Source organism: Urocampus carinirostris, chromosome 18 (assembly GCF_059441175.1).
Source record: "Urocampus carinirostris isolate Australia breed hairy pipefish chromosome 18, RoL_Ucar_1.0, whole genome shotgun sequence".
Lineage (NCBI taxonomy): Eukaryota > Metazoa > Chordata > Actinopteri > Syngnathiformes > Syngnathidae > Urocampus > Urocampus carinirostris.
In genome coordinates, this window is record NC_142366.1 from 29,124,714 (window position 1) to 29,138,754 (window position 14,041).

The 14,041-nt window shown below is 43.1% G+C and overlaps 1 protein-coding gene across 2 annotated transcripts in view; it reads right to left on the reverse strand.

Moving 5' to 3' along the window:
- Window positions 1-14,041, reverse strand: part of nrp1a (neuropilin 1a) — a 115,428-nt gene that overhangs the window by 1,715 nt on the left and 99,672 nt on the right. For both annotated transcript variants that reach the window (XM_088321914.1, XM_088321915.1), the window contains 6 exons: window positions 10,551-10,640; window positions 10,405-10,455; window positions 3,497-3,640; window positions 3,153-3,430; window positions 666-762; window positions 532-585 (listed from right to left, as the gene is read on the reverse strand). In XM_088321914.1, the coding sequence (XP_088178040.1) occupies window positions 532-585; window positions 666-762; window positions 3,153-3,430; window positions 3,497-3,640; window positions 10,405-10,455; window positions 10,551-10,640 (714 nt within the window). The remainder of the gene's footprint in view (window positions 1-531; window positions 586-665; window positions 763-3,152; window positions 3,431-3,496; window positions 3,641-10,404; window positions 10,456-10,550; window positions 10,641-14,041) is intronic.

The window sequence follows — 14,041 nt, forward strand, 5'->3', positions numbered from 1 at the left end:
TCCATCCATTATCTACACCGCTTATCCTCAGTAGGGACGCGAGGTGCTGTAGCCCATCCCAGATATCTTCGGGCAGTGGGCAGGGGACCCCCTGACCTGGTTGGAGAGAGCACCAGTACTTCCAAGGTGGAGAGAAGTCAGGACTGAATGGAACCCTGACCTTTCGGGGATTGCCGGAAGGCAGGCCTGATTTTATTTCAACTGCTCTTTCTGCCACCCATCACAGGAGGCCTACCTCCCATTGGAGAAGAACCGATGTTTGTTGGACCTCCTGTTTTCCCGTTTTGTAGTAGTCTATAATGCTTGTTTTGTTCTAGTCTGGTTGTGTGTTTCCAAATGTGAAACCGGTCTTTGATTCTCCGGGTTGCCACATCGTGTAGAAACATCCCTGGAGGTGCATGCGACCATGTGGCTCTTTGGCACTCTCTAGTGGCTCCCTGGTGCTTTTTCATACGACCACGGCCCCAACAACCTCGCCCAAGGAGAATGCCCAGCAACACCAGACCGTTTCAAAAGAATCTCAAATCTTACCGATTTCATTAAAGCGATCCTCCGGAAGCATGGGCTCAGTGGATACGTCGGGATCTGCCCAAATAGAGAGATTTTTTCTAAATGGTGTCCTCAAATTATACGTCTAAAATTTTGTGGATTTTATTAAGGCTCACCTTTGCAGTCTGCGGCAAGCAGACCATTGAGAACCTTGATGTCATCCACGGCGATATCGCCCCAGCTTTTTCTCTCTACTAACCCTTCAATCACCACCTGGAACACAAAAAAATGGCGCTAATCAAAAAAAAACTAAAGTCACAAAACATCTTTTCTATTTTAAAATGCAAACGGTCTAGTCACAGGCGATTTTAGGTCGGGTGATTTTTATTTTCCGCATTCATTTCCCACCATCAATATCACCCTCACCTGTTCCCACTTTCATCCTGGTTTGGTTTATGAGGTTTGTTTTTTATTCCTGGTTCTGAATACGTCATGATTGCTGATTCAGGGCACCTGTGACTGCCCAATTGGCGCCAACAGCCCTGAGCGCTGATTGGTTCAAAGACTCTTTTTAAAGCCCCGGCTTCCAAGAGGAAGCTGTCAGACCGTTTGCGAACCTATGCTCCCAGCTAGGCAAGCTCCATACCTTTTGACGTTTTCCTGCCCTGTTTTCTCCTGCCTGATACCTGTTGCCGACCTGTTTCTGGACCCGTTTCTGCCCTGCTCGTCCATCCCAGCCATTGACCTGTTTTGCCCTGTTACCTGCCTGATACCTGTTGCCGACCTCTTTTCCGGACTCGATACCGCCCTTGCTCTCCCGTCCCGGCTATCGACCAGTATCCCTGCTGTCTACGATTACCATCGCTCGACACGGAAGTGCCACTTCCGCGTTCCTGCCACCTGCTACCCGTATCCGTCGAACGCTACTGGGCCCCGTCTCAGTTTCTGGTCCGTGACAGAATATTTGTTTTTGTCGTTTTTGTGTGTTTGTTACTTTGTTGATGATTCTGTTTGTGTGTAGCATTTCCTGCTTCCAGCTTTTGGGTCCACTTCAAAACCATATCGCTCTCACCTGAACATGGAGCCGTGAAAAACTGAATGCTTGTGCTAGGAGGATGACCTCATACATAGCTTACACACACCCAACAATCAAGCTAGGCTAAAATGAGGATAAATACACTGGCTTGCGAAACTATTTGGCCCTATTGAATTTTGTGACCTTTTGGCACATTTCAGACTTCAAAACACGTTGTTGGATATTTTAAACTTTTTTAACAAATAAAAAACGAAAAAGTGGGTGTGCAAAATTATTCAGCCCCATTGAGTTAATACTTTGTAGCACTGATGTTTAAAGCTTGGGGAATCTTTTTGTATCCAAATCCAGCTTTAAACTTCACCACAGCAGTGTCTCGGACCTGCCTGGTGTGTTCCTCGTTCTTCTTGATGCTCTCTGCGCTTGAAACAGACCTCTGAGACTACATGCATTTATACAGAGACTAAATTACACACAGGTGGATTCCATTTATCATCGTTAGTCATTTAGATCAACATCGAATCATTCAGAGATCATCACTGAACTTCTGGACAGAGTTAGCTGCAATGGTAGTAAAGGAGCTAGGTAATTTTGCACATGCACTTTTTTGTTTTTTATTTGTTAAAAAAGTTTAAAATATCCAATAAATTGTGTCCCACTTATTGTTGATGCCTCAAAAGAAATTACAGTTTTATATCTGAAGTCTGAAATGTCTAAGGGGGCCAAATAGTTTCGCAAGCCACTGTATATGTTGATGATAACAAAATCATGGTATTAGGTGTTAAAATATGTGTTCAACATAAACACTGCATAACATACTTTCACTGTAATACGGTGGGGGAAAGAGCGGTTATTGGAATCAAACGGACTGAACCATTTCAAGGCAGTTGCGTTGTTCACAGTTATGTTTGGTTTTTCTTATTTAACACAAAATGTCTCTCGTTTTTCAAGTTCTATCCTATCCTTAATTAGGGGAAAAGTGAGTTTTAATAAGGGCAGCACGGCGGCGCACTGGTTAGCGCGTGTGCGGCACAGTTCTGAGGTCATGGGATCGAACCTCCTGTGTGGAGTTTGCGTGTTCTCCCTGTGCTTGCGTGGGTTTCCTCCCACATTCCAAAAACATTCATGTCAGGTTAATTGGTCGGTCCAAATTGTCCCTAGGTGTGAATGAGCGAGCGAATTGTCTGTCCCTGCGACTGGCTGGCAACCAGTTCAGGGTGTCCCCTGCCCCACTGCCCGAAGATAGCTGGGATGGGCTCCAGCACCCCCGCGACCCTACTGAGGATAAGCGGTGCACATAATGGATAGATGGATGGATAACAAAGTCATGGTTTTGGGCGTTAAATAGTTGTTCAACATAAACACTGTATAACATACTCTCACTGTAATACGGGGTAAGAGGGGTTATAGGAATCAAACGGACTGAACCATTTCAAGGCAGTTGCGTTGTTCACAGTTTTGTTTTTCTTATTTAAAACGAAATGTCTATCGTTTTTCAAGTCCTGTCCTATCTTTAATTAAGGAAAAGAGAGTTTTAATAATGCTCTCATTTTTGGGGGGGCTTAAGTCGAGCTTGGGGGTTCACGAGCACCTCGTAAAAATGGGCTGGTTACGCCCATGGTTCCGGTACCTGAAAGGGTTGGTTCGTGCGTGGCAGGAGGACTCGGCCTTCCCTCCAGCGGTTGCCTTGGTGACCACTGACCGTCCACAGCAAGATGTCTGCGGCACCGTCCGCCGTCTGTTTGCGCTGTTTTATATGCAGCGTGCCGATGTGGGACCCGAACATGTGGTACCAGAAGGACACGCACAGGTCCGAATCCGGGGAGACCACCTCCGGGCTGACCAGGCGGGCCACTTCCGTCTCTTGCAAACCCGTGGCCAGGGTGTAGATGAAATTCCCTGAGCCGCCTGAAGCGAAAATACGTCATGGAATGTCGAAATCGTCTTAAATCATGATAAAAGTAAAGTCTTCACCTGTGTGGTCCATGTTGGGTCCCGTGTTGAGGGTCGGGGTCCCGCTGGATTGGATTTGCCACCGAGAACCGGTGTCCTCGGAAGTCCACCTGCAGAAGGACGGGTCATTGGCCCAGCCGAAGTCGCAGGCGAACCAAAGGAAATCTGCAAATGTAATGTAAGTAAAGTTTAGCAAGTGGAGAGGTCCAGATTTGTTGGAGACAGAAAGCGTCTTCCTCTGTTCGGCCAATCAGAATGCAGAACATCACTCACTTACAAATAACAGCTGTAGTGTGAAATTCTATTCTGCTGTTTTATTGCACAACTTTAATAATAAAGGACCCGATCCACTTCAGTCTTCATGTTACTTTGCCGCCATCATGTGGCCATAAGGGTAAAATGCATGTACCTTCTCGTTCTGTCCAACAAAAATCAAACATTTTTAAAAAAAAGCAGCACCAAGGAACCCGTAGGGAGCACCAAAGACACGCATGTTGCTCATGAGCAGGTTTAGCAAGTGGAGAGGTCCAACTTTGTTGGAGACAGAAAGCATCTTCCTCTGTTCGGCCAATCAGAATGCAGAACATCACTCACTTACAAATAACAGCTGTAGTGTCAAATTATTGTTTTGCTGTTTTATTGCGCAACTTAAATAAATAAGCACCCGATCCACTTCAGTCTCCATGTTACTTTGCCGCCATCATGTGGCCATAAGGGTAAACTGCATGTACCTTCTCGTTCTGTCCAACAAAAATCAAACATTTTTAAAAAAAAGCAGCACCAAGGAACCCCTAGGGAGCGCCAAAGACACGCATGTTGCTCATGAGCAGGTTTAGCAAGTGGAGAGGTCCGGGTTTGTTGGAGACAGAAAGCATCTTCCTCTGTTCGACCAATCAGAATGCAGAACATCACTCAAATACAAATAACAGCTGTAGTGTCAAATTATTGTTTTGCTGTTTTATTGCGCAACTTAAATAAATGAGCACCCGATCCACTTCAGTCTCCATGTTACTTTGCCGCCATCATGTGGCCATAAGGGTAAACTGCATGTACCTTCTCGTTCTGTCCAACAAAAATCAAACATTTTTAAAAAAAAGCAGCAACAAGGAACCCCTAGGGAGCGCCAAAGACACGCATGTTGCTCATGAGCAGGTTTAGCAAGTGGAGAGGTCCAGGTTTGTTGGAGACAGAAAGCATCTTCCTCTGTTCGGCCAATCAGAATGCAGAACACAATGCACGATGGAAATCCACGAATCAGTGGGCCCGCAATAGCCAAACCACAAAGTAGCGAAATGTCCCAGTAATCAGTTTTAATTACTTTATATTATCACAGATAATTTGCCAATAACTTGCTGCTTTGGACTGCTATTTGAATTGTTCGTTGATGGTTTTTGAGAGGTATCGGTCGGCTGCTATCATATTTTGTGTTATCATATTAGGATCGGACACTATGTCAGCTGAAAATCAAGATTTTAAGAAATGTATTCTTTTATTTTTAAAGGAACATTGCGTAATATTGCGCAAGGGTTGGGAGAGCTTAAGATTTCGCTTTATTGCGTAGAGAATCAAAAAGTCCTACAACGAACATGAAACTACGGAGACCCACAGTAATCAAACCGCACCATTTTTCTTTTGATTTTTTTTTCGCCTAGGCTTTCGGGTTTTGGGGAACACAGGCAGTAGCAGCAAGATGGCAGACAATCATCTGAGCTCCCTCTAGGCAAGTCTTATTTTATGTCAAATAAATAACTAATTTGACCTACGAGTATTTTTAAAAATACACGTTTATATGACACTTCATGTATTTTTGTTTATTCAAATCAGGAGTAGATCATTTCTTCCTTATGCCATGAGGCTCTTAAACTCCACCCGGAGAAGTAAAAGCCCACATTAAACCCCACCCCCACATTTGCATATTACCCTATTTTTATTACAGTGTATCTATCTATCTATCTATCTATCTATCTATCTATCTATCTATCTATCTATCTATCTATCTATCTATCTATCTATCTATCTATCTATCTATCTATCTATCTATCTATCTATCTATCTATCTATCTATCGATACTGCATTTTTGTTTATTTACCACTAGAGGGCGTAAACTAACACACAACATACAAACACTCGAGTGAGTTCGCGCTTCAAAGTTAATACACTTATTTAACACTAGAGGGCAGCATTTCACTGCAGAAAAATGGCTTTCCAGCTCAAAAATGAAAGAAAATAGCCATTGACGCTAAGATTTATTCATTAAAAGAGGAAAAGGAAGAAACGCAATGCACTATCATTATATGTGTGATAATATTTCTTTAAAAAAAAGGGAAAGTGTCACTCAGAATGTGAATAAAGATGGAGCAGAGAGGGACAAATGAGAAGCTGGCATGCCGTCCATTGGAAAGCTGCATTGAATGGAAGCGACCTGCAGAGATTTGCAGATTTTAATGAGAGCAGGGGCTTCCAAGAGAACTATGGGAACAGTGCAGGGGCCCTCTTTCTAACAATGGCATTCTCCAATAACACATGTCGCTCATTGAAAACGGTCATGGAGCGTCCAGAAAAATATGTGGTTCGCTACTTCGTTAAAATAGGATGAAGAAATATGCCTGGAAATGTTTGAGAAGGTTTCCCAGACCTTACTTGTGGTCTGAAATAGAAACCGATGTGGTGGTGTATAAAATGTAAATAAAGCTTTCTTTATTGACATATTTTAGACCTCAGAAAAAAAGGAGAGAGTATTTTGAAAATGTTTGTGAAATGTATTATATACTTTGTCATGATTGCTGCTGTGTGCCCCTTCGGTTTCTGATTGGCTCCTTGTCACTATTTAAACACACTCCTCTCTGTCACCTGTTGTCGGTCCGTCTAAAAACCTTAGTGTACTCTAGGCAAGCTTTTTCGACCCTGACTCCCACCTGTTTTTGCTCCTGTCTGTTTCCCAGCTTTGACCTGTTTTTTGATCCTGAACACGTCTACTCTCCTCTCCTGGCTTTCGACTTGTTTCCGATCCCGACCACGTTTTTGCTCTCCTGTCCCAGCTACTGACCCGTTTTTTCCGTTCCCGACACCGCCATCGCTCGCCACGGAAGTCCCACTTCCGCGTTCAGAGCGATCAGCGATCACCGGATCCTTTTTCCCAAAAAACTGAGAGAAATGTAACGCAAGTGGGTCCTGTCTTCGTTCTGGTCTTGACATACTTCGCAAAAACCTTAAAAAAGTAACCCAAATGGGGTCACTAAGTTGGCCAAAATATTCTTTTGATTAATTTGATTCACAATCAATCTCAATCTTTTGGGTTGCAGTAAAAATGAGCTAGTTTTTTGGGTGACTATGCAAAACACAATATTCCCAATGATTTTTCTTTTTCAACCTACCTACCTACCTACCTACCCACCTACCTACCTACCTATATATTGTAGACCAATTATACATGAAGTACATCAGCCATTCAATATGGTTGCTGTAAAGTGTAAAGAAAAGGCGAGCCGTTTCTTTTGAAATGAACGTGAAATAAGAAAGCTTGATACGGTTGAGAAAATGGTTGGATTGCTTTTTTTCAGCCACTTTTTACCGCGGAGGAGGACCTCTTGAAGCCTATCTTCTAAAAGTAATTTAAACTCAACTTTATTCATCCTTATAGAACATATTATTTGTACTTTTACCGTGATTATAAATTGGATGATTATGTAATCCCTCAAAATTAAAAATTGGACTCATCAAACCACAGCACAATGCAACCCATCCAGTGCCAATGACAGTTAAGTCTTCAGGCAGCGGATGAGTTAAGTACAGGGTTGGGTAGGGTTACTTTAACTGGATTACTTTCAATTACTTTTGGATTACTCCAATACCAAATATGTTAATAAAAGACAAAATAAACTAAATATGAATAAAATGACTCAATTTTGTGCAGGCTTGGGGAGTAACAGAATACATGGAAAGGCAAAAATGATGTTGGCAAGCTGTTTGGATTTATTTTCATTTTGTTTCTGTCGCAATTTATGTTCGTTTTGCCGGAGATCAAAGAGATCAAAGCCAGAAGAGAAAGCTTACCACGTGTTGTGAGTCATAATTTTATTCATATTTAGTTTCTTTCTTTCTAATTGAAAGTAATCCAGTTAAAATAACCCTACCCAGCCCTGGTTAAGTAGCGTCCTGACCTGCTGAACTTGAAGTTGAGTAGAGCCAAGCCAATGGCCCATTAGTCAAGGTCAGAGCGGGGCACAGCCTCATCAAGTTCCTGAAGGCAACACGAAGCCCGAATGCATCCTCAGCTGACCGCAATTGCTCTCGTCTCGTTTCCATTAGCGCTTGCGTGCGGTAACGCGCATGTTTTGTGCCAACCTGGTGATTAACCGTTCTGCTGAAGCAGCAGAATAGCGCCTGTGCTAATTATCTTTGCATCACGCATCCAGCCTCTGCGTGGGCCTCTGAGGTGCTTATCATCAACTTTAATAATTCGCATACATCAGTTAGGTATGGGGGGGGGACAATAAACTGTGAGGGAAATTAACAAAACGTGAGTGGGTAAATATTTGGCAATCTTCTATACTGACGAAAACTCAAGAAGCCACAACAGCATGTAAACTTTCTGAGCGACTGCTCTTAAGCTCTCCCATCCCTTGCGCACTGTCATGATGTGGGGCACCTGAGTCTGCTCCGTTGGCGCCAACAGCCGCGGATGCCGATTGGCTGCTTCCTCTCTTTTAAACCCCGCCTTCCTGACAACACTCGTCGGATTGTTTGTGAACCTACGCTACACGCTAGGCAAACTATTGTGACTCCTGACTCCATCCTGCCCTGTTTTCCATCTGATTCCCGTTGCCGACCTCTTTTCTGAACCCGTTTACGTTTTTGCTCCTCCTTCCCGGCCATCGACCTGTTTTTTTCCTCACTCTCGACATTGCTTTCGCTCGACACAGAAGTGCCACTTCCGCGTTCCCAGCGGTCTGCTACCCGTGACCGACGATCACTGGATCATGGGGTCAATGAATTGAATTCGGCCCGCGAGACAACACCCAGAGAAGCGCAAGAGAAAAACAAGCTGCAGGTTGAAATATGTCAACTTGATGTTGCCAAAGGAAGGTGCCTCGAACAAAGACACTGTACTTGTTTTTCTTTCTCTCTCTCTCTCTCTCTCTTTCTCTCTCTTTATCTCCCCCTCTTTTCCACACCTTTTCTCCCACTCTCTGTCTCTGTCTCTTTCACTCCCTGTGTCTCTCTTTTCTCTTCCTTTGTTGCTCTTTGTCTCTTTCTCTCTCTCTGTCTTTTTAACTTCTTTTACTTTTTCCTTTTTTCCTTTTTTCTCTTTTCTCGTTCTCTCTTCCTACCCTTCGTGCTTTCTTTTCTCTTTTCTCTCCTTCTGTCTTTCCATTTCTCTATGGATTTCTTTCTTCCGCTCCCTTTCTTTCCCCCTCTCTCACGACTTCTCTTTTTATCTCTTCTGTTTCTCACGCTCTCTCCCTCTCTCTCTTTCTTTGTCCTGCCCTATCTCCTTTTCTATCCCTCTTTCTCTTATTTCTTTCTCTCTTTTTCTTTCTCTTTAATCTACAAGTCTGGCCCCCGACAGAATGTTTGTTCTATCGTGTGGCCCCCGAGTTAAAATGAGTTTGACACCTCTGCTGTAAAGTGTAAAGAAACGGTGAGCCGTTTCTTTTGAAATGAAAGTGGAACAAAAAAGCTTGATGCGGTTGAGAAGATAGTTGGATCGTTTTTTTTTTACTGCGGAGAAGGACCTCTTGAAGTCCATCTTCTAAAAGTAAGTTGAACTCAACTTTATTTACCTTTATACAGCATATCATCTTCTGAAATGTTTGTTTTTTAGTATCAAACAATGCAGGTTACTTATACAAGCCTTAAACATACTTATATAAACCTTAAACATACAAAATATAGCACTGAAGCAACTTACAAACAAATTCAACTTACAAACAATTGTCCATAAGTAGGGCAGTGTCTGTATATGGCAATGGGAATTTAACGATGATTGACGAGTGTCTTCATCGCAGCAATATGTGTTACTTTCCTGTACAGTGGAACCTCGGTTTTCGAACGCCTCTGAGTTCGAACAAATCGGAGTCTGACCGAAAATTTCGAGAAATTCTTGCTTCGTCGTTCGGTCAAAAAAATCGGAGATCCCACGCCCATAATGCGTGAGTGCGTACGCTAGGGTGCGATGCTGAGCGGCGTACGGGTGTTTTAGACTTATTATGCCTCCGAAAAAAGTCAGTGCAAGCAGAAAAAAGAAAAGTAGTGCGTACAACTATTGCATTTAAGAAAGAAATAATAGCAAAATATGAAGAAGGTGCACCTGCGCCTTCTGCTGACCACCACAAAGGTAAGAAATCCTATTCATAATTCTTTTCTTTATCCTTTTTGTTTTTATTTTTACACGTTCGTGTTAGCGTAATCTTTCGTACGGAAGATTACGATAACGCAAACGTACGATTAGCCTGGGTTAGCTTTGTTTACATTAAACATTCAAGTTAAACATTCAGGGTGTTGGAACAAAGCCCCCTTTCCAATGAACCGCTCACCACTTGTTGTGGAGACCCTGGTGCTAAATGACTTGTAAACGACCTGATTTTTTTATTTTTACACGTTCATGTTAGCGTAATCTTTCGTACGGAAGATTACGATAACACGAACGTACGATTAGCCTGGTTAGCTTTAGTTTACGTTAAACATTAAACATTCAGGGTGTTGGAACGGATTAAAACGATTTACATTATTTTTAATGGGAAAAATAATTTCGGTGATCGAACAAATCGGTTTTCGAACAGGGTTCTGGAACGGATTATGGTCAAGAACCGAGGTTCCACTGTACTAGACATTTCCCCAAATGTAAGAAACGGATGTGAATGAGTTCATTTTTCAATTCTCGCATGTCACCTTTGTTCGGGTGCGCACGGTTATTGAAAGAACTAACCTGGGACGATATCCACCCCGACTGTCGTGGTCTCCGGCACTTTTGAACCACCTGCAACACAAACAGCACGATTGAAAACGGGGATCAATAAGAGACAATAATGCATTATGCGGGAAGGGATGGTGTTTTCAGCTAGTGGTCATCACCTGTGCCGCTGTGGCAGTTGGCTTGGTCGTCTTCGCACTCGGCCGGCTGCGAGGCGGTCGGGACAGTGGTGGAAGGGGGGCTTGTCGGAGCTGAGGAAAAGAAAATAATAACAGAGGAGTTATATCATGTTAAGTCAGGGGTGTCAAACTCGTTTTAGCTGGGGGCCACAAATGCTATAAAAAAATCTCACGAGGGCCAGACTAAGAGAAAGAGAGAGGGAGAAAAAGGGAAAGAAAGAGGGTGAGAAAGAAAGAGAAAAATAGAAAGAAAGAGAATTAAAGTGTCAATTAGAGAGAGAAAATAGAAAGAGAGCAAGACAGAGAAAAAGAAAGAGTTAGAGAGATAAAGAGAAAACAGGAGGAAGAAAAAGAGGGAGGAATAAATAAAAAAAGTGAGTCAGAGAGAAATGGAGAAATACTACAACAATTGTTTTGCAAGTGTTAACTGGCTATGGTGACATCTGGTGGAAATATTCAAAACTACAGCTCATTTTCCTCTTGCGCTTCTCTCACTGTTGTCTTGCGGGCCGGATTTAAACCATTGGTGGGCCTGATCTGGCCCGCGGGCCGCCTGTTTGACACCTGTGTGTTAAGTGATCGTTCGTTGGAGATATTCCCTTACTGAGTACGAGCGGTTGAAGGACATACGATAAAAGTTGAATATTACTAGTCCTTTGAAACCATAACAGAATCAACAATATTATAAAACCGGTCCCAGTTGTGATCTTATTTTATTGGGATATAGCGTGTTTTCTTGCCCATTGTGACATGGGGAAGAAAAAGTGAAAAAATACGATTGAAAAATATGAAATACGAAAATGGTGCACATCGAAGCGCTGCTTAAAGGTACAGTAAATGTTTTAGTTTTTAAAAATATTATTATTGCCTTTACCAGCATATTCATCGTTATTATCTACACATTCAAATAATTATTGTTTTGCAAGTCGTAAGCCAAGAAAAGAGAGTAGACGTGGTCGGGGACAAAACAGGTCGACAGCCGGGACAGGAGAGTAGACGTGGTCAGGATCAAAAACGGGTCGAAGCCGGGGGACAGACGGGAGCAAATAACAGGTGGGAGTCAGGGTAAAAAAAAGGCTTGCCTAGCATTAACTGAGGTTCGCAGACGGACTGACAACAGGGGACGGATAGGAGTGGGTTTAAATAGGGACAGAAAACCAATCAGATTCCGAGGCAGTTGGCGCAAATACAAATACGAAAATGGTGCACATCGAAGCGCTGCTTAAAGGTACAGTAAATGTTTTAGTTTAAGAAAAAATCTTTATTACCAGCATATTCATCATTATTATCTACACATTCAAATAATTATTGTTTTAATAGTACCGGTAATTTGGTTACTTTTTAAATTTACAGCAGTTTTAGGGGTCAGTTTATAAGCGGGTTAATACGGTATGTACAAATACTTGTCAGGACCAAAACGGAGACAGGACCGACTTTCATTGCATTTCTCAAAAGTTTTATTGGAAGAAAGAGAAAGGGTTGCGATCCGGTGGTAGCTGGACGCGGGAAGCAGGTCGCTCTTAACGCGGAAGGGGATCTTCCGTGGCGGCGTCGGGAACTGAAAAACGTGTCAGGAGAGCAAAAAGGTGGTCGGGGTCAGAAGCAAGTTGTAAGCCAAGAAAGCAGAGTAGACGTGGTCGGGGACAAAAAAGGTCGAAAGCCGGGATGGGAGAGTAGACGTGGTCAGGATCAATAACGGGTCGAGGCCGGGGGACAGACGGGAGCAAAAAACAGGTGGTAGTCAAGGTCAAAAAAAGGCTTGCCTAGTGTTAACTGAGGTTTGCAGATGGACTGACAAAAGGGGACAGTGGGTTTAAAAATAGGGACAGAGAGCCAATCAGAGTCCGAGGCAGTTGCCGCCAAAGGAGCGGATTTCTAATGACAGTTACAAAACAGATACTCCCAATAAAACACTTTTACAAATATTTTTGCGTTTTCATCTTTCCTAGAAAATGTCAATGACCCATTGCAACCATCCCAGAGACCACACAGGGGTTCTTTTGGTACTATTCTGTGCCCAACCTGGGTAACCCCGCTCTAAAGATCCTGTGGTTTTGCTGGCTGGTAAAAATAGGACAAATGTACTTATGTTAACTCAAATATTGGGAAATCGTTAGATAAATGGGGTTGACCTTCCCTTTTACAATTATTTTAACCAGTTCTGTCACGGTTGCCATGGCGCCCAATTAGCCCCGCCCGTGTGGCCCCAGCTGCGGCTTGTTGACATATTGGCTTTCCGTCTATTTAAGCTCAGTGCTCTCACTCTTCCTTTGTCAGTCCGTCAACGAACCCCTGCCCTGCAAGACGTGGGTTTTGATTCGGTCCTGTTTTCCTGTTAATATTCCCTGTCCGGTATCGTTCCCGTTTATTTTTGTCCTGTTTATTATTCTCTCCAGTTTTCGTTCCCGTCTAGTTTGTCCTGTTTATTTTCGTTATACTGTTTCATCCTGTCTGTCCCGTCCTGGCTGGTATCGACCCCATCCGTCTGATATCAACTCGGGCACTTGGTATCGATCTCGTCGACCCCTGGCTTCCTATCATTTCACGCCAGACTGCTGCCTCACGTTCACGACTCCCCATTTTCCGTAAAATAAAAGGCTTGTGTGAGAACGTCACGCGCTTGGGTCCTGATCCTGTTCAAAACAAGCTAAATTTAATTATCCTCCTTGATGTTACTATGTTGGGATTTTTCTGTAAAAGTACCGAACATCTGCATTACAAATAAGATTGTATTGTCCAAACCCTTCTTCGTCTGGATTCTGAATTAAAAATTAACGATCCCCTTTTTTTATATGTACCTTTGTGGAGGTGTCTTTTATAAATAGAGTTTAATCAAAGTCAAAGCAGCTCAAAGACATAGAACAGGTCTTCAGATGGCCCTTGGCGGGGCTGCTAAACGTCCACGGGAGCCTGTTATTACGATCATATGACTCTTGGATGTGGTTACGATTCCAGATCGGCTTTTCCTTCTCTGCGACGCAACCGTAAAGTGTGGACACTGTGTAATGAATGGGTCTAACCATTGCAAGGGGAAGAAAGAGGAATAGGAGAGAATAGGAGACGTGGAGATAAAGACAGACGTAGATAAATGGAAGTAAAGTCACTTTATGGATGTGAAGCATGGTAGTGTGTGTATCGTCAGTGATATGAAATATGAGGCGGATCAGCTCCTGTCAGATTCAGGGTGGAGGAGGTCAGAAATGGGGTTGCTGCTGCATCAGGGGAGCCGCTTACTGAAATGAGGATTTCGCCCTTATGGGTTCCAGACACACACTTACACAGACAAACTGTATTTATGTAGGAACGCGTTCCTATATGCAATTACATTTTCCCGTATCAATATATTTTTGTGACTCAAATACCGTTGCGACATGGTGCATTACTCTTTAAAAAGCAGATCATAAGTCACAACGTCTAATCTCATTCAGCAGTTTCTCCTTCGCTCATGAAGTTACATACAACTCAACACTAAA